This window comes from Pectinophora gossypiella, chromosome 5, assembly GCF_024362695.1.
Source record: "Pectinophora gossypiella chromosome 5, ilPecGoss1.1, whole genome shotgun sequence".
Taxonomy (NCBI): Eukaryota; Metazoa; Arthropoda; class Insecta; order Lepidoptera; family Gelechiidae; genus Pectinophora; species Pectinophora gossypiella.
Window position 1 is genome coordinate 11,040,225 of NC_065408.1, and position 22,145 is coordinate 11,062,369.

The 22,145-nt window shown below is 38.0% G+C and overlaps 2 protein-coding genes across 2 annotated transcripts; both read right to left on the minus strand.

Annotated features, from left to right (window-relative positions):
- Nucleotides 1-406: 406 nt before the first annotated feature.
- LOC126366959 (ribosome-binding protein 1-like) lies at nt 407-5,399 on the minus strand. Its single transcript, XM_050010302.1, has 4 exons — nt 5,388-5,399; nt 4,761-4,916; nt 2,485-2,657; nt 407-1,925 (listed from the first exon to the last, which is right to left on the minus strand). The coding sequence occupies exons 1-4, from the start codon at nt 5,397-5,399 to the stop codon at nt 407-409; spliced, it is 1,860 nt and encodes a 619-aa protein (XP_049866259.1).
- A 2,193-nt stretch (nt 5,400-7,592) lies between these two features.
- Nucleotides 7,593-12,568, minus strand: LOC126367113 (histidine-rich glycoprotein-like). The gene is made up of 4 exons (XM_050010523.1): nt 12,529-12,568; nt 10,228-10,461; nt 8,846-9,012; nt 7,593-7,712 (listed from the first exon to the last, which is right to left on the minus strand). Exons 1-4 carry the CDS (start codon nt 12,538-12,540, stop codon nt 7,643-7,645), a joined length of 483 nt encoding a protein of 160 aa, XP_049866480.1. The 5' UTR covers nt 12,541-12,568; the 3' UTR covers nt 7,593-7,642.
- Nucleotides 12,569-22,145: the final 9,577 nt, after the last annotated feature.

The following is a 22,145-nucleotide window of genomic DNA, read 5'->3' on the forward strand; positions in this document are numbered from 1 at the left end:
TACTGATGTAAGTAAGTAAGTAGTAGGCGGCTCAATAGTAACCCTGACACCAGGGTTGATGAGGTTGGTACTCCACTTCACAACCCACACGATAGAAGATTGATTTGACTTTGAATCGAGGTGACGTGAAGTGTTGAATTTGTCATTTCGAGTTATATAGAATTTACTGACCGTCCATATCATCAGCGGAAATAAAATAATTCGTGTACTCATTATATTGGCCTTTATTTGCCTTTGCATTTCACATACTTACATTGGTTCACATACCTATGTACCATTTGAATATAGTAAATTTCATAATGAGTATTATAAGCGGTATTTACATAAGAATTATAAGTAATAATATAAATGAACAATGTGTTTGTCCGTATTTTTGTAACGTGAGATCCGGAGACGTGGAGGTTTATTAAGTAGATTTTTCGGTATTTTCCGCCTTCTTTTCGGTATTTTGGGGCTTGTTGTCTCTAGGAACACGGAAATTTTGGCTGTGTAGATCTAAAGGCATGTGGTGGTGTGATGGTTGCATTTGTCTACGACGGGGCTCAATTTCACGCAGAATTTCGGATTCCCATCTGCGTTCGCTTTCGCCACCGCGACGTTCGTCACCACGACGCTCTTCGCCACGACGCTCATCGCCACGGCGTTCTTCGCCACGACGCTCTTCGCCACGACGCTCTTCACCACGACGCTCTTCGCCACGCCGTCTTTCACTTCGTTCGTCGCCTCGGCGGCGTTCTCCACCACGACGTTCCTCTCCACGACGCTCCTCACCACGACGTTCCTCGCCACGACGTTCGTCGCTACGACGTTCGTCACCACGACAGTCGTCGCCACGATGTTTGTCGCCACGACGTTCCTCGCCACGACGTTCGTCACCACGACGTTCGTCACCACGACGTTCATCGCCACGACCTTCGTCACCACGACGTTCCTCTCCACGACGCTCCTCACCACGACGTCTGTCACCGTGTCCTTCCATTACATAATTTTCAAGAACTCGTGGGCCAGGTTTGTTGTGTACAATGTTATGATTGATTATTGGGATATGCTTGTATTTTATTTCGGGTTCACGACGTGGTACCTCGGCAACGCGGCGCGGTTCCTCGCGACGTGGTTCCTCTTCTTTGCGAATTTCAATAGGTCTTAGACTAATGGGCATAGGTAGTCTGCGACCATCTCCTCGTCCTTCACCGCGTCCCTCACCGCGTCCATCTCCGCGTCCCTCGCCACGTCCTTCGCCGCGTCCCTCAACACGTCCTTCACCGCGTCTCTCGCCGCGTCCTTCACCGCGGCCCTCACCGCGGTTCTCTCCGCGACCCTCACGTTCGTTGTGTTCTAGCCATCTCAACCAACCTCCTTTACCTTGTTCTTCTCCACGTCTCTGTCCACGTCCGTCGCCTCGTCCATCTCCACGTCCCTCTCCACGTTCGTCTCCACGTCTCTCTCCACGTCCCTCTCCACGCCCTTCTCCACGACGTTCCTCACCACGTCGTTCTTCTCCGCGACGTTCCTCACCACGTCGTTCTTCTCCGCGACGTTCCTCACCACGTCGTTCCTCTCCACGACGTTCCTCACCACGTCGTTCCTCGCCACGACGTTCCTCGCCACGACCCTCTCTTCGTTCTTCTCCACGACCTATGTGTCCTATCCATCCCCAGCTTCCCTCGCTCATTTCCGCTCTACGCTCTTCCCGTCGCTCCTCAACGCGACCTTCATTGCGTTCTGATCTGCTTTCTTCTTGGCGTCCATCACGTTCAGCTCTTGGGCTGTGGTGTTTGAATACTGGAACATGGTGTTCGACCACTGGTACAAGAGGGCCCGTTTCTCTGGCTTCTGGTAGTTGAACTTCTTGTCTGCGCTCCTCACGGCGATCCTCGCCGCGGGCAACGTGGCCAGTCTTCTCGTAACGCACATCGGCTAGAAATCTGTAATTAAAAAGAACCAAAATTACACAATTAATGACGACAGGAAAAACAAAAGTAACGTGTAAAGAACACATATTGGACCTATACGAAAATAATCTATCGACACAACACTAGCTGACGTACTTCGACAGATCTAATGTTATCTTATTGAAATATAATCACATATTGTAGTGAACTGGACGTTATTTTTAATAGAATAGAATATGTTTATTTAGCAAAAAACTTAAACATGTCATACATTACTAGCGGACCCCGCACTAGGGAAACCCTGTATCGCGGAGGTCCTGAACGTTTGTTATTACCAAACACTTTTAAACAAATAATAGTAAGACTTTATTTAAAACGGCTGATCTATTGTTTCTCTGACATAGAGCAAACTCGCGTCCGTAAATGGCAAACGATGACTTAGTTCTACAGGAGCAGCAGTTTGCTGTCGACGTTAGAAAACTGCTGCTCCTTCCCCGGCGGTTGTTGCTGTCGCGTCGGTAGCTGCTGTCAATTAGCTTGTAAAGTGATGTTAGTGTGTAAACGATCATAGATTAAAGGAATATGTAGTTACCCGGTATGTTTGTTGGCATTGTACTTGACGATACGCTTTAACCCGTCAGGTTGCAGCAGCCAATACATGCCCCGGACCTCGTCACCCTCTCTGTGCTCATGCTGGCCCTTGTAGTCGTGCGTGTGAGGGTCCGCCACGCTGTATGAGAACTCATATGAGGGATACGACCAAGCCTGTAATACAGAAAAGATGATGCTGAATAATATGCTGAAAGCGTAGCCAACTGGCAAATGTCCGTGCTCGTGCTTCACGTACTAACGTACCTTTAATCCGTACGAATGAAATAAACACCTTGAGTAAAAGACGATACGGGGCGCCTCTATTCGCGCGTACTTATTATTACTAAATTTACCAAATGTAAACTTATTGGTTGGTAAAATTAGCTCAGCCGCTGGTGGAGAGCGGAGAGTTTTCGTTCTATACGTACCTAGTATTATTCCTTTATTCCTGATTCTATGGTACCGCTTAATTATAATATAACATCGAATATAACTGAAATACTGTGGTCATGTGGTACACCGGCTTGCTACTCAAAGCGCTGCCTTGAACCTCGGTACCGAACTTACACCTATGAGTTATTAACTTATCTTAAGTGTAGTTTTTACCCACGACGGAACGGAGCAGGTATATGCGTTTAGGGTGAGAGATGTTTGTGTGTGCGTTTGTGCAAAGTAATGTTACCACCTATCTTTTAAACTAATGATCCGATTTTGAGGCGGTTTTCAATAACGGGTTTGTGTTTGATGAGTTCATGTTCTTAGACAGGTGTCATGGCTGTAACTCACTAGGGGGCGCCACAATATTAGTGCAAAACAATGTTGCAATATAATCAAAACGAAATGTCCGATTACAATCCTGTTTTCGGCAATGTGTACGTGGTAGCTTATTGCATGTTCCCAAATAATAAAAATTACGTCTTTGACTCACTAGAGGGCGCTACAATATTAGTGAAAAATAGTATTGCAATAATATTAAAACGAATTGTCCAATTTCAATGCGGTTTTCAGCAATGGGTTCGTAGTTGAATGATGCATGGTCTAAGATAAGTCTTATGATATTAACTCACTAGGAGGCGCTGCTATATTAGTGTGAAACGTTTATATTGCAATATTATTAAAATTAAAACGTATTGTCTGATTTCAATGCGGATTTCAGGAATGAGTTCGTGGGTGATTGATGCATGTTCTCAGATGAGTGTTATAGAGGTAACTTTAAACAGAAAGCAACTGTATAATATATAATAAGGGACTTAATATTATGTGGTAGGATGAATCACACTTATTGTTTTGCGAGATCTTACCTACACATTATATAGATTATAATTCGTATATGCTCTCTAAAAAGTCTGAAATAAAATTAAGCAAAATTAAAAATTTTGAAAAAAACCCACGACGGTAAAAATCTCATCGAAAAAGAATAAAATAACTCAAAACCCCCGACTTAACCCAATTATTATGTAACGAAATATTATATTAGACTTAAAAATACTTTCTAAAAAAGAGTTGATATCTCGAGACATCGATAATAGATATACTTAAGTACCTAAACAATGAATATGGATGTTTACAGATTTTTCCTAACGTGTCTGTTTCTCGAAGATATACTTAAATGTAGCGATAATAATTTTACCATAATACATAACCGAGGAATATCCGTCGGGGGCTGCCATTAACCCAGCTAAAGTTTTTCTAGTGACGTGAATACAATTATTGAAGAATTGTAGATGTTTAACGACGACATAAAATACACTTATGAGTATGATTAAATTTTTGTTGAAATTTCATATAGAAAAGGCAGCCCCCGACGGATATTCCTCGGTTATGTATCATGGTAAAATTATTATCGCTACATTTAAGTATATCTTCGAGAAACAGACACGTTAGGAAAAATCTGTAAACATCCATATTCATTGTTTAGGTACTTAAGTATATCTATTACCGATGTCTCGAGATATCAACTCTTTTTTAGAAAGTATTTTTAAGTCTAATATAATATTTCGTTACATAATAATTGGGTTAAGTCGGGGGTTTTGAGTTATTTTATTCTTTTTCGATGAGATTTTTACCGTCGTGGGTTTTTTTCAAAATTTTTAATTTTGCTTAATTTTATTTTCACTAACACAGTTGTCTCGACCATTAGAGATACGGCTCACCACCTATCACGTTGGTCTAATAGAAAGTTCGGTGAGCTGTGGGTACTTAATTCATCTTGCGATGGATGTATCTCTGACTACCTCAATTAGGATATAGTCGTGAACTTAGGATGAAGTTACTAACGTATTCTTCATGATGTTCAGGCGCGTGAGGCCCGATGTGGGCCAGCTCGCCGTGGTGTCCGCGCTGCTCCGGTGAGAAGCGCAGCTCCAACTTCTGCTCGGAGACAGCCACGCCATGCCCTAGCACACATACCGCCGCGCCCAGTAACACTGCAGCCTGGTGATACCACGATAAACAATTTATAAAAATGGAAAACTAAAAGCAAAGTTTGTCCATACGTCCAAGGAAGTTTTTGCAATTATATTTCAGGCAGGCGCTTGATTGTGATTTGAAGTGGGCCGGGTATTATTCGCAGAATATAAGTTCGATTTTGTGTCGCAAATGATTTTCTATACATAAGATTTGGAGCACATTGCTAAAATATCACTAGCTCGAGAAAAAAATAAGTATCAGGATAGTCGAGCCAATTACCAGAAGAGGTATCCGGCTGCTGTATTCGTCTAATGACATCATTAATAAGTTACTTTAAGTTGTTTTTATGATCACCAAAGGTTCTTAAATTGATAACTGAATATTCTATACGCTTCCTTTGTCCTTATCAAATCCGTACTTAAGTTTCACTTAATCACTTCTTATCACAAGGTCGCACCACATTGATAAGCGAGAAATTGATAACACCGAACTTACCTTCCAAATCATGTTATCAATGATTTGTGAAGACACTCAATTGGAAAATGGTATTGATAAGCAATATTTGGTGGTATTTATACACAACGATATTCGTGTGAATCTAATGACCAGTATCCTCTTCTAAACGTATTATTGGTTAACCTGTAATTGGATACTGAATCGTAATCATCAGTTTAGTTTTTTTTCTTAAAGTTTCTCTCGACAATTAAGGGTGTGTTCTCCATCCGCACAGACGGTTCCGTGCTTTGTAACTGCACGAAAACCTATCCCTGTAAAATCATTATATCAAGACAGTTTAATTGTAGTTTAATTGTAGTTTAATTTATTATTTTGATTGGTGATTTATACCATAATAAGAATACAGGATATAATGTTTATGTTAAGCGATTCACATGCAAATTCGAACGTACTTTTTTAAGGCAAATGATCGAAACGCCTGTAAATTATAGTGGGCAATTTTCTCTTCATGCGTTTCTCGCACTATTTTTTGACCAGGATTTTTCTTTCACATGTTCTAACCTTACATTCAGAATATAACCTTAGTTAGATTAAAAGTATTTCTGTATGTAGGCTGACTGGAATTGATGAGCCGTATTTCCGTTTCCAATGATATAACCTACATAGGTTTAATTATCGTTATAACGATACATTATTTTGATCTGGTTATTATTTTACCGACTTCATTGTATTGTTAGGTATTAGCGTCTCGTTTCGACGAAGCAAGACGTATTTTAACCTAAGTTATTTCTACAGAAATGCACATCATAATAGTAATAGTACCTCTGACAGATTACCATATGCTCTTCTTCTTCTAATCCTTTTATCCCCTGTTAGGATCTCTCTCTCTCTATTTAAGAGCTGCGCTCTTGTCGGTGGAGTGACCGCCATTCCTCTGTTCCTCCCGCCAAAACCTTCACCTCCCGATACGACACGACCTGCACCTTCTCTTTTATTTGTTTCATAAATGTTATCCTAGGTCTACCCCTTCCTCTCTTCCCTTCAATTTTTCCTTCTATAATGTTTGTTATAAATGAATCGTGTCGTATCAGGTGGCCAATCATATTTCCTCTCCGGTTCTCTATAGTCTTCAATATGGTTCCCTGTTAGGATGTAGGGCTCGAATGACAGACTTCCACTCCTCGCGATCTTTTTCAGCCTCTATTTGGGCCGACTCTCTCGCTTTTTTTTCGCCAGCCTGTGTGTCCCCCTACTTATCAAAGGCCTCCCCTGTCTTTTCTTCATCGTAAGACGATCTGGATGCCTTTGAAGGGGACTGGCAAAATATTTGCCTGGATATGCTGCTATGGAAATAACTTTTATGATAAAATAATCATATAAATTTGAATAGGCGATAGTTTAGTAGGTAATATTTCAGTAAAAGTGCAACATAATCGTCTCTTTCCAAACAAGGCAATTTGTTTTTGGTTTCGTGAGACTTAACATTAACGCGTTCTAAAAATGTGTCATAATAATAAAGTTTAAGAAATAATAAAATAAAAAATACGTTGACTTAGCTCGTTGATGTCGTTTGTATGGCCCGCCAGGGACCCTTGCGTCTGTAATATGTAAGTAGAATCTAAGTACATATTGGCCCCGATTCCTGGAGACACCGTCTAATTTTATTTTAAGTTATATCTGTCATTTTCATATCCGTCGAAAAGGAAAGGGACGGATGATTCACAGCTCTTAATTTTAGGAAGAATGAGTAAATGAACGTGTCGGGTTATTGACTGATGTAAAATTTTTAGACGGTTGGTTTAGATTTGTGCTTAAAATTGACGTGTGTTCCATAAATTTTATGCTTGTCGATTACCCGTTCCTTTCCTTTTCGGCGGATAAGAAAATGACAGATATAACTTAAAATAAAATTAGATGGTATTTACAGGAATTAGCACCATTACGTACCTAATTATAATTAAATTATATTTTTTAATTTATTTAGAAACTACAATCATTTCTAAAGACGGTGCTGATAGTTACGTAAATAGATGGACTGGTCTATTTATATTTTGATGAAAAGCATACCGTTATATTCGTTCGTTCAATCGTTGCCACTTTGGGAATCGCTTTCCAAGAGAATCACACTGCTGTCTTATGTGGGTGAGTCTATAAAAAATAAAACTAAGCAGGTACCATTAGCGCTAATACGTTTAATATGCGGTTGTTTTAGACAATATTTTACATTAAATGGTTCGTTCAATACTGGGGTTCTCAGATCAGTCTTATGTGGGCGGGGCCGTTGTACTGTTGTCTTAAATGTGATGATGATGAGCCAGGTGAACGTGATGGTGGGGCGAGGAGTGGTGCACGATGGCGTTGAACCTGGAAAAAGATGGTATTTGATGAATCTTCTAGATTGTAAACGAAATTATATTATAACCATTAATGTAAACGCGCTCAAAAACCGGTATAGCTGATGTTGGCAGGAGGACCGCCAGGCTAAAGTGGGACTGGGCTGGACACGTGTGCCGCATGCATCCGGAACGATGGGCAAAGATCATCACGCACTGGGTACCACAGGACGGACACCGTAGACGTGGTAGACCCCGGAAACGATGGCGCGATGATCTCGACGGTTATCGAAAATACTGGATAGAGCTCGCACAGAACCGGGATACTTGGAAAGATATGGGGGAAGCCTTTGCTCAGCAGTGGGATCATATAGGCTAATAATAATAATAATGTAAACAAACACATAAGCTCACGTCTATATCCCATTCGGGATAGGCAGAAGTACATCTATCGTAAGATGAACTAACTACCGACCACACCTCACCGAGCTTTCTGTTACACCAGCGTGACAGCTGGTGAAAAAGTCAAATACTTATGGGTAACTTGATTAATTTGAACACAGGACAGAAATATAGTTAATTTGTGTAGCGTATTTGGAAAAACATAAAATCAGGGCCTTAGTCACATTGCAAATGATTACGAAAAACGACAGTGACAGTGATAAAAGTCCCGTATATTTTGGAAATTATTTGCAACTTGGTTAACCCTCCTGGAAATTGAACTGTTCAGGAGGGTTAAAATGGCCACATCGAAGCAATTCATCTAAGAAAGTAATTTGTTTGCATTGCGCACTTACTTTTATATGTCGCTAATGACAAATTGCAATACTGCTTTCTTAGATGAACTGCTTCGATATGGCCATTTTAACCCCACTATTAGCCGTCTAATCTCCCAAGCCCAAGTTATCACAGGGTCTGTTTACCTAACCTGAAGATTCTGTCTCATCTCGTATAAAGAATGTAAACATACCCGGTGTGGTCGACTGCTTTGTATTTCATCTTCCTGTGTCAAGTCAACCGTTAGCCTAGACCTACTCGTACTCGCCATTGACGTGGTAGCCGTGGCTTGTCTCGTATCATAATCTCCCAAGCCCAAGTTATCACGGGGTCCGTTTATCTAACCTGAAGATTCTGTCTCATCTCGTATAAAGAATGTAAACATACCCGGTGTGGTCGTCCGCCTTGTACTCCACCTTCCTGTGTCTGCCGTCAGGCTCCACCAGTTCGTACTCGCCCTTGACGTGGTCGCCATGTCTCGTCTCGTGTTGCGACTTCACGTCACCAGTGTGGTGGTCGTGCACTGAGTACGCGAACTTGTACTCCGGGAATGACTGTAAATTAGGACAGCACTTTTAATTACATTGTTTATTACTCTAGTTACTCTATGACCCTATTACTTTAGCCATAGAGGCGGCCCAAGCTAGCGACGACACACACTTCTGAACCCCGATATCGACCCCCGTGATCGACGATTTTCCTCCTTCAGCGCTTATCGATATCGACGCACTAGGGTCGATTAAATCTTTCAGACAACGCCCTGAACCGAGATTCGCGCTCAATTAGGCACTCTTAAATTGTCTTATATTTTGTAACGGGTGAGAGCCCTCAGCGTTCCTCATTTGTCCGACCAATAAGTAAGTTTGTTTGCGGCAAATCTATCATAAGTCACGTGAAAAAAAGTTGTAGTGGTGTTTTTATAAGGTCATCAGCATAAAATTATGAAGAAATATCCTTTACAACCTATCAATTTGCAAACACAGCATTAGCAACAAAATAAAACGAATCTATATTCATAATAACATCTATTGGATTGCGGGTGACAACTTGGCTAATACTAGGGTGTAGATACAGTTTGTAGTGGTTATGAAAACTGCCAGCAGGCAGGAAGGCAACAGGTTTTAATTGCTTAATTTATGTACTATTTATGTAATTGCTAGTTTATATACTTGGGAAAATAGGTGGTAAAATATCGCCTTACAATTCGATGTGGAATTGCTTTAGGAATATCACGAATTCAATTAATAAACTAAACTATTAACTAAGAGTTATATTCCATAAGTCAAATTAATGTTAACTTAATTAAGTATCTGAGTATGAAATGAATTCGTTTTTGTATTAATTGAATTTAGCCTTACTATTATGTTAACTGTTTCTGAATGTAATTTAATAAAGGCTCATCGACTTATAACAAAAAAGATGATAATATGAGTCATGGAAGGTATCGACGGTCTTTAGTCAAGTTGCAAAACTCAACCTTACTCTGGGTCTTACTTTAATCCAAATAGGGAGTAAGCAAGCGCGCGTAGACTGTCTGTCTCGCTTGCTCTACGCTTTAGGCGGCACACGGTAAGAATGACATTTTAGACTCTTTAGACTTTATTCATTCTCACTTTAGTCCAAATAAGGAGTAAGGAAGCGCGCGTAGACTATCTGTCTCTCTCGCTCTTACCTACGCTTTAGGCGGCACACGGTAAGAATTACATTTTAGACTCTTAACATTTTAAACTCTAGAAGAATCTCGTGATGACGTATTTCAGAATACTCACATAGAAATCATGATGAACAGGTACATGAGGGACATGATGGTGATGATGGGGCTCATGATGATGCAAGGGGATGTGATGGTGGATGGGGATGGGATGGTGGATGGGGATGGGATGGTGGTGGCCATCGTGCTTGTGGTACTCCTGGTGGGACACTGCTGGGTGGTGATGGTGATGATGATGGTGGAACGGGAAGATCGCCTGGCTGGCTGATACCAGTGCGAGTAAAGTCAGCACCTGTAATTAAAAAAAAAAGAAGAATGAGATGAAAAGGTACCTTTGCCTACCATTTGTTTATTCATTCAATCAAGTTAAACATCAATTAGTAACTATATTGGTTAAAACAAGTAACAGAAGCAAGGCCTTTACCATAGGCAAATCTACTCTGATGTTATGTCTAAAGAGTTCATGTTTGTTAGTTTGTGTGCTGGTAATAATAATACTGAACTAATTCTAAAACTATTCATTCGATTACAGAAATAGTTTACCAATATTTTACTGACAGACAAGGGCTGTATTACAAGAAACTTAGGCATACTTACAATACAAGGAATAAAAATAAAATTGTTGTTCAAAATTCTAGATTAAGTAAATTAAATTCATCTTTTTTGGGGTTATGTATACGTTTTTACAATAAAATACCAGATAATATTTTAAATTTGTCAGAGAACAAATTTAAAGCTCACGTGAAGCTTACTTTATGTAAAAAAGCCTATTATAAGATTAATGATTACCTAAATGATAAAAATGTCTGGTATTGAATGTGTTCCTCTAGTTATTAAATAACTTGTAATGTACCCTCATTGATTTAAAAGATGTGTTGCTGTTGCAGTTTCTTGTCATTTCTTCTCCTCAGCCATAACACCTTGCGAAATGACGTAAATTCAAAAATGTTACATTGACCTTCAACAAGTTTATCCATGATAATTACGTTGAATAAATGATTCTGATTCTGATTCTTAGCTATCAATACATAAAACAGAGAAGCAAACCAGATATTATGACAACCTAGGAAGCATAATTTCCTACAACATGACAAATATGGGGTGTTATATCATTGATTTTATATGAACCTACACAATAGCTAGTTACAACATAACTTGCACACTTTACCTAACATAACCATGAGAGCTATTGGACTTATAATACACATTATAATGCTGAAAGATGGGATAATAGAATCTAATCACAACTTATAAGCTCGTTTGTTGTACATACTTGAACAATAGCAATAGAGATTGATTATCAAATGTGTTTAGGTCAATGTACGCATTAACATGGATAAGTGTATTAAAACTTTATTCGTTTAAGGCTGCGTTTGCATTGACGCGGAGCTGTGCGGAGAGGAGCAGAGATGTGCAGGAATCGACCAATCACCGTGAGGGAGAGAGTGACAGAGCGTGTTCGTTTTTCGCACTCTCGAACGCTGTGATTGGTTTTGACCAATCACCGCACATCTCCGCTCTTCTCCGCCCATCTCTGCGTCAGTGGAAACCCGGCCTAAGTCTATTGCAGGTATTTGGTAGGTCTTCCTCCGACCTTCAGAGCCTCACTAACCAGATCTGCTGGTGTAGCAGAGTTACATTTTAAATCTTCACTATCATGATATTTAACACTTTTAATTTTGGACTTGGGGTGAAGTGTGGAAAGTTAAATAATATTCTGTAGACTTTAGAGGTAAAATCAAAGAGCAAAAGTGCAGTCACTGTGCCCAGCAAATTATTTGTAAACATTGGTGAAATTATAAACCATTAGTTGCAATAATTATAAAATTTATGTTTTTGTAGGTGTTTTTGGTCTATTACAGAAACGACATGTAACCAGGAGGTCTTAAGTGCAACCAGTTAATTTATTACTTTGCAAGAAACTGATTGGACTTTTGCACCTTATCGTACATACGTCAGCCCGAAAGCATATAGCAGAGACACTTTCCATCCCGCACCAATTCAAGCTTGGAGTAAGCTTGATTTAAAGATGAGCGCCAGTTTATGTATTTAAGCGCATATTTATATTTTTTTTGTATAGAGTTTCCGGGCTATGTCGAAGGTACAATCTTCTTCTATCGTGTGGGTTGTGAGGTGGATGACCAACCTCATTAACCCCGGTTGTCAGGGTTATTATTGAGCCGCCAAAAGCCCCTGACGTAACTCAAAGTCCAATACAATCCAAAATCATTTCGCCAACGTTTCATATAATTTTCAGGCGAAATTCTATCTTAAATACTTTTAAAGGGACACTGTTGTGTTTGGTAATAAATGCCACTTTACAACAAGCTCTAAAGTGCTACTAAATCCGTCAACTTACTTTAGACAACATTTTGTCCAATCACAGTAATCTTCCAATTACACACTGAACACTGTCTAGGGGACCTGAGACAATATGCAGCCATACACTGCTTCATTAGCTTTATATACCAGTGTATAATTGTGGGAATTATTAGAGCAAAAATCCATTGATCGATTTCACAGGGTTTGCCAACAAGCCCTAACGTAACCTTTCAAATAGATGTTGCAAATGTGCGGAACAATTAATCGATGGTCGCAGATATGTTATTAATCGACAATGGAATTTGTAGTTTTTTAACAAGATACTATCGTTCTAGCGTGATTCCTTATTGGCAAATGCCTGTTAACGGTACATTAAGTTTGTTTAAGTTATTTATAGCGCAAATAAATGTTATTTTCTAGTGTACTAATTAAGTATTTAGGAAAAACCGCACGCTAAGTTTTTATGTCGACAGGTATAAAATGTTGTTTCTTATAGTAGTGAATGACAGCTTCATGCTTAGCATGGGAATTGCATTATAATAATGCTGTAAAGTAATTTATTACTAAGTTGTTTAGTTATTGTGTTGTATCTTTTAAACGGTAGCAATAAAATATCGTGTTCATAATGATTTATCGTAAGGCAATTATTTTTTTACTGGGAATAAGCTGAAATATCTGTAGCGCGTATGTTAGACCGATGCACTTTTGCAAATACTTATTTTGTATTCGTTATGTATAAAAACGGTCACCAATATTACTGTTAAATTAGGGCAAAAATAAATAAATATGTACATAAGATTACGCCTATTTCTAGTTGGGTGAGAGTCCACAGAATTCCACTTCTTAATACAATACAAAAACTTTTTATTACACTTAAAATACATATTAAAAACAAACAGTCTTCTTATCTTCTTTCGCTTTTCTACTCTCAGTAATGCCATCATGCACGGTTTTAGGTTTTCGATGCTCTGCTCCGCACTACCCAAATCCCCTGGTAGTTGCGACTTCCCAATATATTCCGCTTAGGGACGATACTGAGAAGTATCGGCGCCTGAAGGACGTAATATACGACCCCGACAACCAGATTACTCTAGTCATAGAGGCGGCCAATCAGCTCCCAACAACAAACATTTCAGAACCCAGATGCCGACCCCGCTGACGTGGTCAACGATTTATCGCTATTAGGTTGATTAAATATTTCAAATAATATTCTCTCAGACAACGCCCTGAGCCGAGATTTGCGCCCAACAGGGCACCCACCCACAGCCTGTTGTCTTAAATTTTGTACCGGATGAGAGCCTTCAGCAGCAATTTAAAAATAAGTATCACCCGAGGTCGAAACAAGTTTTGTTCATACCAATTTCTATGTATTATCTTAATACAAAAGACCAGGTTAAATTCAAGTACGTAGTGGGTAAGTACAAGTTATAAATAGGATATCGAATAATCTCCAATAGAACCTAGAAATGAATTGCCAACAAATGTCAGATAGTAATATAAATTGTTTTTTGGATGAATTGCTATAATGTGGCCTTTTTAACCCCCCGTTTTTCTTCGCATAGACTTCCTAGTTGCGAAAGGCAAAGTTCAAACCCGTGTTGGCTACCATAATTATGTTATGACAAGAACATGCAAAGTGTCAACACTAGCCCACTGTTTCAAAACTTCGTAATATTGCATTCTAACGTGTGAAAAATGCATGTATTACGCGTGAAAAAGTGCTACAATGAGTCTTGAATGCTTTAACTAATGTTTACTGCCCTACATTGCAAGACAAAGGTGGCTAACTAGCGTTATAAGGCTGAAATATGGCGCAGGAGTTGCTAGTGACAATGTGAAAATTATCGAAATTAGTGACAAGACTGATAAGAGACTTTTATTAGTTTTAATAAAAAAAATAATGAAAATAAAAATCATTTATTTCGGGTGTTTTCCCATAGCAATTGTTAGTAACAAAAGTCTTTTATCTATGTTAGTAAAAATTACAATTAATTAATCAATTAAATAATTATATAATTAATAACATCATTAATTTAAGAGCCACCCTTGTCGGTGTCAGCATTCTTAGAATAGAATAGAATAGAAATAGTTTATTATAAATAAATAAAAAAAGGGCGCCACACACAAAAACAAGACAATAACATCATATCAACACAAAACAATTACAAAAAAGCAAGACGGATGTTCGTCGAAATGATCATAAGGTGGTGGTGGACGTCCTGAGATAAAAAGGGCCTCACTCAGCACAAGCTAATGCTAATGTTTAGGGAAAAGGGGCTGTGGTTTCTCTCTTGCGTAACAATTATATAGACATACTCGTATACCTAGTGTAGATTATTTAAAAAAAAAAAGTGTAAGTATTCGGATTAGTTTGTCGGGTTGATGAGGTCGGACATTGACCTCACGACCCTGACGAGAGAGAATTTATTCGGAAAGTTGCTACTTTTTATTAATGTACCTAAGTTAAACCTTATTTTGGTGTAGGTAATTATAATTGTTATTTTAATGTGTACTTGCGTATAAACAATTATTAAAATCAATAAAACTCAAGGGTTTAGTTATTCAATTAGCGAGCCAAGGATTTCTCTTAATGAAAAAAATAAGAAAATTAGGAGTTTTATTTAATTTCTCAAGGTGGCGCCAGCGGCGACGGGGTTTTGACCTAGGTGCGCAGTTACACAGTGTATATATACGTTTACATTTGTTTATATTTTTGGTGTCACTTTGCAAATGCATATTTTTACACCTGTATTTGAGATATTGTCTGACTTTGACAAGGGACAGGTAGAATTTTGTGTTGATAATTTCAGTAGATATTCAGAAAATTGGCTATTAGGATGCCCATACACATTTTTTGTTTCTCCAAAATTTGTGTGTTTAAATGTTCTTTAATAGTTGGTTAGTTCAAGGAGATTTGAACTCAGCTCGAGGGAAAATTATTTGGGCTGCCTACCCTATTAATTAATATATAGATTTTTCTTTACTAAATGCATCACATTTCATCTAAATATTTAGAAACGAATTAGTGGAAATACATAGAAAATTATAAAGACGTTTGAACTGTTATTAATAGCAAAATACGACTAATTGTGGAGATATATTGAAGCGAAGTATGACAAGTAATTTCTTACAAACGATCGCGTTACATAACTCACGCACTACCTACTTGAGCACTCGAGTACTTTACTATAGTAAAAACGGTTACACTTAAATTATTTCAGGTCAATGTCTTCGAAGTGGCGTCTGTGACTGCGAACTTGCGATTTAAGTAAGAGTTGAGATAACCAGTAAGTAATTTACATGTAATAAACTTCATCATCACTAATTTAAGAGCCACATTTAAGTTCTGAAGCGAAGCGCTTTATCAGCGAGGTGGGCAAGCGGCTAAGAGAGCAAGGTGGCGAATCCCGGACCGGACTTTACCTAGCGCAGCATATTTCCCTCGCCATCCAATTGGTATAGAAAAAAAAGCTTGATTCTCAATAAGTGTTTTCTGATGATCTGATAATCAGATCACTAATTTAAGAGCCACGCTCACAAGAGCTCCGACAACGATGTAGCATTCTCTATGCTACTTTTTTAGGAAAAGATAGGGCAGTGGTTTTCCTCTTGCCTTCCGCCCCGCAGTACTCTGTCTGACGCGGGTGGGATGGCGCCCAGAGTAGTCTATTTCAAAGCCGTACTAGGACTCCTGTCCTCCGCCTCGGAACAGACTGACTTACTTGCTGTAAAATTAAACTTACTTTTAGCTCAATTCTACATTATCAAAATATTTGATCATATTTATATTTTTACTGGTAATTTGCATAATGTAGGCCAGTCAGGCCAGCCTATTGAGGACACAGAATCGAGATGTCACTTCTACAAAGTTAGTAGTAATTATATGAGTATTATATTTCTTAAGGGTAAGCAGAGGTACATCCATCGCTACGCTTCACCGCGCTTTGTGTTAAACTTACGTGTTACGGAATCTGTATCACCATCTGTGATGGTCGCAACTGTGTTAGTGAGAACTGCACTTAAGATAAATTAATAACTCATTGGTGCAATTACGGTATCCGGATGAGACACACAGAACCACAGTGACTTTGATCACGCTGCAATTATCATTTAAGCTATTTAAGCTGCCCACGGAGCCGGAAGATCGGGGCTCTGTGCAATATAATGTACCCACTTTAGGACTCTGTCGCACTAACATATTTGACATTTAGTGAGACTTACAGTTCAATTTGTCAAAAAAGTTAATGTGACATGGTACCAAAGTGTATACATTTAATGCTCGTGACCGTACAACAAGCATTAAATAAAGAAACATTTTGACGACATAACCTAGTAATCGTGACTTTCAAAACGCAAGTTGTACATTACCAGTATGAACAATCAATCTCTATAGGATCGAGTTTATTGATTCGTACCAAGGTCTCGATTAGTAATATCCTACTCGCATTCTCAGAACATTTAGTTTCAGAGACGATTAACATCAAGTTTCATATTTGCCCGGAAACATTCAAGGCTTAATCAACGAAATTTAAGCTAAACGCCCGAAAATTATTAAATTGTCGATAACAATGGTATTGCATAAGAATGATTGATCGCTTTATCATCATTGACGCGCTAAATACTACAAATACGAACATTATTTAGTGCAAATTGAAACGTGTTTGATCGTTTCTTGTTTGTGTGCATTAAATTATTTTACTAGTTTATCAATCAATTCGATATGTAAGGGAAAAAACAATTCGATAATTTACAATCAATTCGATATGTAACTTCTATAAGTCCTAATCCTCCTCTAAGAGTGGTATTAATAAACTAATCTCAGCTTGGAGACTGCCCTCAAGATCATGTCAATGTGACAATTCTTATATAAAAAAACAGGGACTTAAGCATGATCTTGAGGGCAGTCTCAGGTGAGATTCGTTTATTAATTAGCTGGTTGTTAATTTATTATAATCAAAGTAATTTCAATGTAAGTAATTTCACATGCTGAATAGAATCATTTCATATCTGACACACCCACAACATGAAGTAGGTCAGTTTAGTGCTCGGTAAAAGCAAAAAGTACGTGATATAATTAGGTTGTATTGCAGCGGTATTCAGTGTCAAGGGCACTGTTCGTCACGGCTCGCCACATCCGCTTCGGAGGCTTTACGCTGATGCAGGTCTATGGTAATAAACTACGTATATATATACTATAATATAGCTATTATATACAGCTGTTCATTATGTCCGTGACACCTTACGAATATTGAGGGGGATGATTCAACTCGTGATTCTTAAATAATATCAAGTGGAATTTTCCGTCACAAAAGTATGGAACTGTAAGGAAAAGAAAAAAAAGAACACTAACATTTCCAACATAAAATTCCACTGGATATTAACTGAGAATCACGGTCTGAATCATCCCTTTCCGAATTGGGTGCCGTGTCACTAACTCCCTGTATAATACGGAGTTATCTCTGCCTATACTAACAGCAAGGTACATTTTTTTCCTTTTTACCTGTAACTATAGGCCAACGTAACATACGTCCACGAAAAGGTACGTAATTGGGCTAGTCAGAAGTACATTATATTGCAAGATGAACTAAGTATAAGACCGCCTTCTAAGTCTGTAATTTCTTCTGTAAGTCGCAATCTGAGCAGGATATTTTCTCACGTTGGTATGAAGCATACTCCACCACGCTGCTTCACTGTAGAAGACGCCCATTGGCTAAATTTAGATGGATAGTGTGGTTAAACATAACAGTCATAAGCTCACGAAGACATCCCAACTGGGGTAGTTATTCATTGCAAGACGAATCAAGCACAGAGCCTTCAGCGAGCAGTGGTACATATCAGATATAATTTCATGAAAAATGAAATTTTTTCTATGGAAATTAGAGACTTCGGAAATTCCTGTGGGTGGAATAATTAACCATTGTTTGTAGACATGTGTCACTAGCATTGTGACAAAAGCTAGAGGTAAGTTATTACATATTTATAAAGTAGTTTTATTTACAAAAGGATCACTTTACGTAAGTATTCAAATATTAAAACGTGTAATAATACAGTCTACACTCGGAAAAAGTGCAGATAGCAGTTGATTGCTATAAGCAAAGTGTAATATGTATTACCCACAATAAAACACACTAACTTATCTTCTTCTTCTATCGTGTGGGTTGTGAGGTGAATTACCAACCCCATCAACCCTGGTGTCAGGGTTATTATTGAGCCGCCATAGGCCCCTGACATGACTCATGTAACGACTACGTACTTACATCAGTAAGTAATAACCAGGACCAACGGCTTAACGTGCCTTCCGAAGCACGGATCTTTTTACTTTTTGGACAATCGGGTGATCAGCCTGTAATGTCCTAACCAAACTTGGGATCACAATGTGATTTTTGTGATTTGTCCCCACCGGGATTCGAACCCGGGACCTCCGGATCGTGAGCACAACGCTCAATCACTGGGCCACGGAGGCCGTAACTAACTTATTATACGAACAACTATATAATATACTTACTTTTCATGAAAAAGCCGAAATACTTCCCAATTTTTGTTCAACAAAATACGAGTCTAATTAATTAAATTTTACACTTGAATTTGGCGCACACACCTAATAGTGCCCGCTGTAAAATGAGATTAGATTTATTTTTTATTTCATTAGAAATAAAAATTAAATTATTTCCTTGCGAAACATTGCGAAGTGTTTCGATTTTTTTAATTGTTTGTGATATCCATTAATGTCTCTCTTCTTATTTTTTTTTCGTTGAAAAATAAACGGTATCAATAAGCATTAAATACTTAATTAAAAACTATTCTGTCAAACTATAGAAATCCACAATAAGTACATCTTTTACAATGCATGACAAATATAAGGTGTTTTTCTATGAAAAGAAATGGTTTTAATTTACAATATCTAATGGTACTTTAGCATAATCATATTCTCGATTTTAGAAATATTTTAATAAGTACATCTCTTTAAGTATAAGTACATTGAAAATAATATTCTTTGACGTTCGTAGCTAAAGCTAGTACTCGCATATTATTGAATAGACAAAGGGAATAAATGGCAAAATGGACATGAAGTCGACCACTAATGTCGATAGTTCGATTGTCGGAGCAATGACATGAATGAATGAGCTAAAATCGCTCCGATCTCGACCGAAACAAAGCTCTTGCGCACGATTACGATTACTAAAGTGGCGTTCACTGTTTATGTTACAATTACTGTTTCGGAATTTTGATTATTTAAAGTTTGTTTCACCATTCGACAATAATATCCAGAGCTTATCTGGAGTATGGTCGTGCTGTTTCGTCTCCTGTCGTATGGGTGGTAAGGTGGACTATCAACCCCATCAACCCAGGTGTCAGGGTTACTATTGAGCTAACACCGTGGTACAGTATGTTCTCCTTGTTTGATAAGAGGAGGTTGGTTATCTTAGTGGTTATTTTCCTTGGCCATATTACTTTCTAAAGTAGACTTAAATAAAAAATGTCATTTAAATACATATAATCGTGACTTCCAATAACTGTTTGCTATTCATACATAAATACGTGTGCATATTCTCAGTGGTTCTCTATTTTTACGCATATTTTTTTATGTAATAATGTACCATGGCATAATGTTACTTGTCCTATTATTAGTTACGCATATTATTAATTTGTCATAACTTTTTAAGCATAATTTTGAAACTCATAACTACCATAAGCATAAGTATTATAAGCATAAAAACTATACTCCGAATAAGAAAAGTTTTGGCACAACTTTGAACATTTCCGAAACTTACTTTTTCCTTGGCTGCATTTGGTTCATGATTGTGACTTTTTATATTTTTTGACTCTATTTCATGCTGTTGGTGATTATTCAGTATACTTTTCGTGTTTAAGATAAACATGCTGGCGGCGCAGGAGTGGCCCAAGGGCCACCCCCGCCGCACCCTAACCTACTGTTATGCTTTGTAAAAATTATGACAAAACACTATTATTCTAAAAAAGAATTATGGATACCTATTTATATGCGAATAAAATTTATACCAACAAATATTAGTTCAAAAATAAGTTATACCTAACAAACCTATATTCTTAGATGTTATTATGGGAAAGTACTATTATGCTTAAAAACGTTATGCGAAAAGGATTATGATAATTAAAATTATGACAAAACCATTTATGCATTTTAAGAGAATCCCATTCTCAGTCCCAACTGTCATACTATTACGAATAAAAAGTCAGCAGTGGTCAGCATCTGTGAAAGCGTTATAAATGTTTATACCATGTCATATATAATAAATACTAACATAGCTATAAGTTGAATTGTTACTCACACTCTTAACTAACCATCTATGGACTATTGTGTTGTCTGATATAAATGAATAAATAAATAAATAAAAATATAATTATCTCTTTACGTTTTTCATATGAAGTGACATAATCAGAGAATTCACTGTGAACAAGCGCCAAGTCACGCGTGACGTCGTCCGATGGTAATCGCATGCGCAAGGTCGTGTTCGGTGCTCGCATTCCGCGAGTGATCACACCGTTGCTGCAACGCTGGTGACGAAAGTTGACAGCCGATGTAGCTGGTGACGGGTGTCTTAGCAGTTTTGACTGATGAGTACCGATATTCAAAAGTTGTTCATCATCTCTACCCACTCAGATCAGATGAGATCGTTTCCAAAGATTGTGGACAAACGAAATTGGTCGAAAATAAAATAATGAAAACAAGTCTGTCACTTGACTGTGCGTTTTGCATTGAAATTCAAATTCAAAAATTGTTTATTCGACTACAGAAGATCCATAGGGTCAGTAATAAAAACTTACATACTAAGTTCGTTTATTGTATTAATTAATAAAATATCCTATTGAAATACTTATTTACTCGGAAATCAGAATAGGTCTTGGGAATGTTTCTACCAAAATCAAAACAGTATAATTGTACATTGCTTCATGAGCGCATTTATTTTAGCGTAGCGTATTTTTTTTGAGTTTGTGGTAATACTTACTGCTAATCTCATTTAGATAAGAAATAGTTGCAAAATTGTGCAGATAAAACGTGGGATATTCAAGGTTTACAGTCAGAAAACGTGAAATAAATACGACTAAGTATCACTTATCGCAGTTTTCCGAAGGCTTAAGTAAATTATCTCCTGTCATTTATATTTTCACTGTAAATTGCGTTGGATTGTGTAGGTTTTCCTTCGTAATATGAGCTTGGACAACAATGGGTGTATGTTTAGGGCCTTCATTGTGTAGAATTTCCACGGTAGCGGTATTAGACTTGTACCTGGTTTGGAAGTTCTGGCCATAATGACCACTCCTGGTGGTTTCGCAACACTATAACCTTTATCGAGCTTACGAAGGAAATTGCCACAATTTGTATCATTACTGTACGATTTGTTTGCACGTTCGCAATGCTTAGTCGTTATGGTGATTACTTTTAAATTGATGTTATTGTAGAGACATACCTTTTTAAAGGAAGTCTGACCATGTGCGTATTGTTTATGCGTAGCGTCTGTATCTACCGCCGTCAAATGATTTACTATCAATGAAATACCGCAGACATACTTGTGCTATTATTAAAATTACATACATATTTCCATACATATCATTAAGGGGTCAGAAATGGCTTAACAGCACTGGTACAATCTTAATTGTGAGATTTTCTAGGCC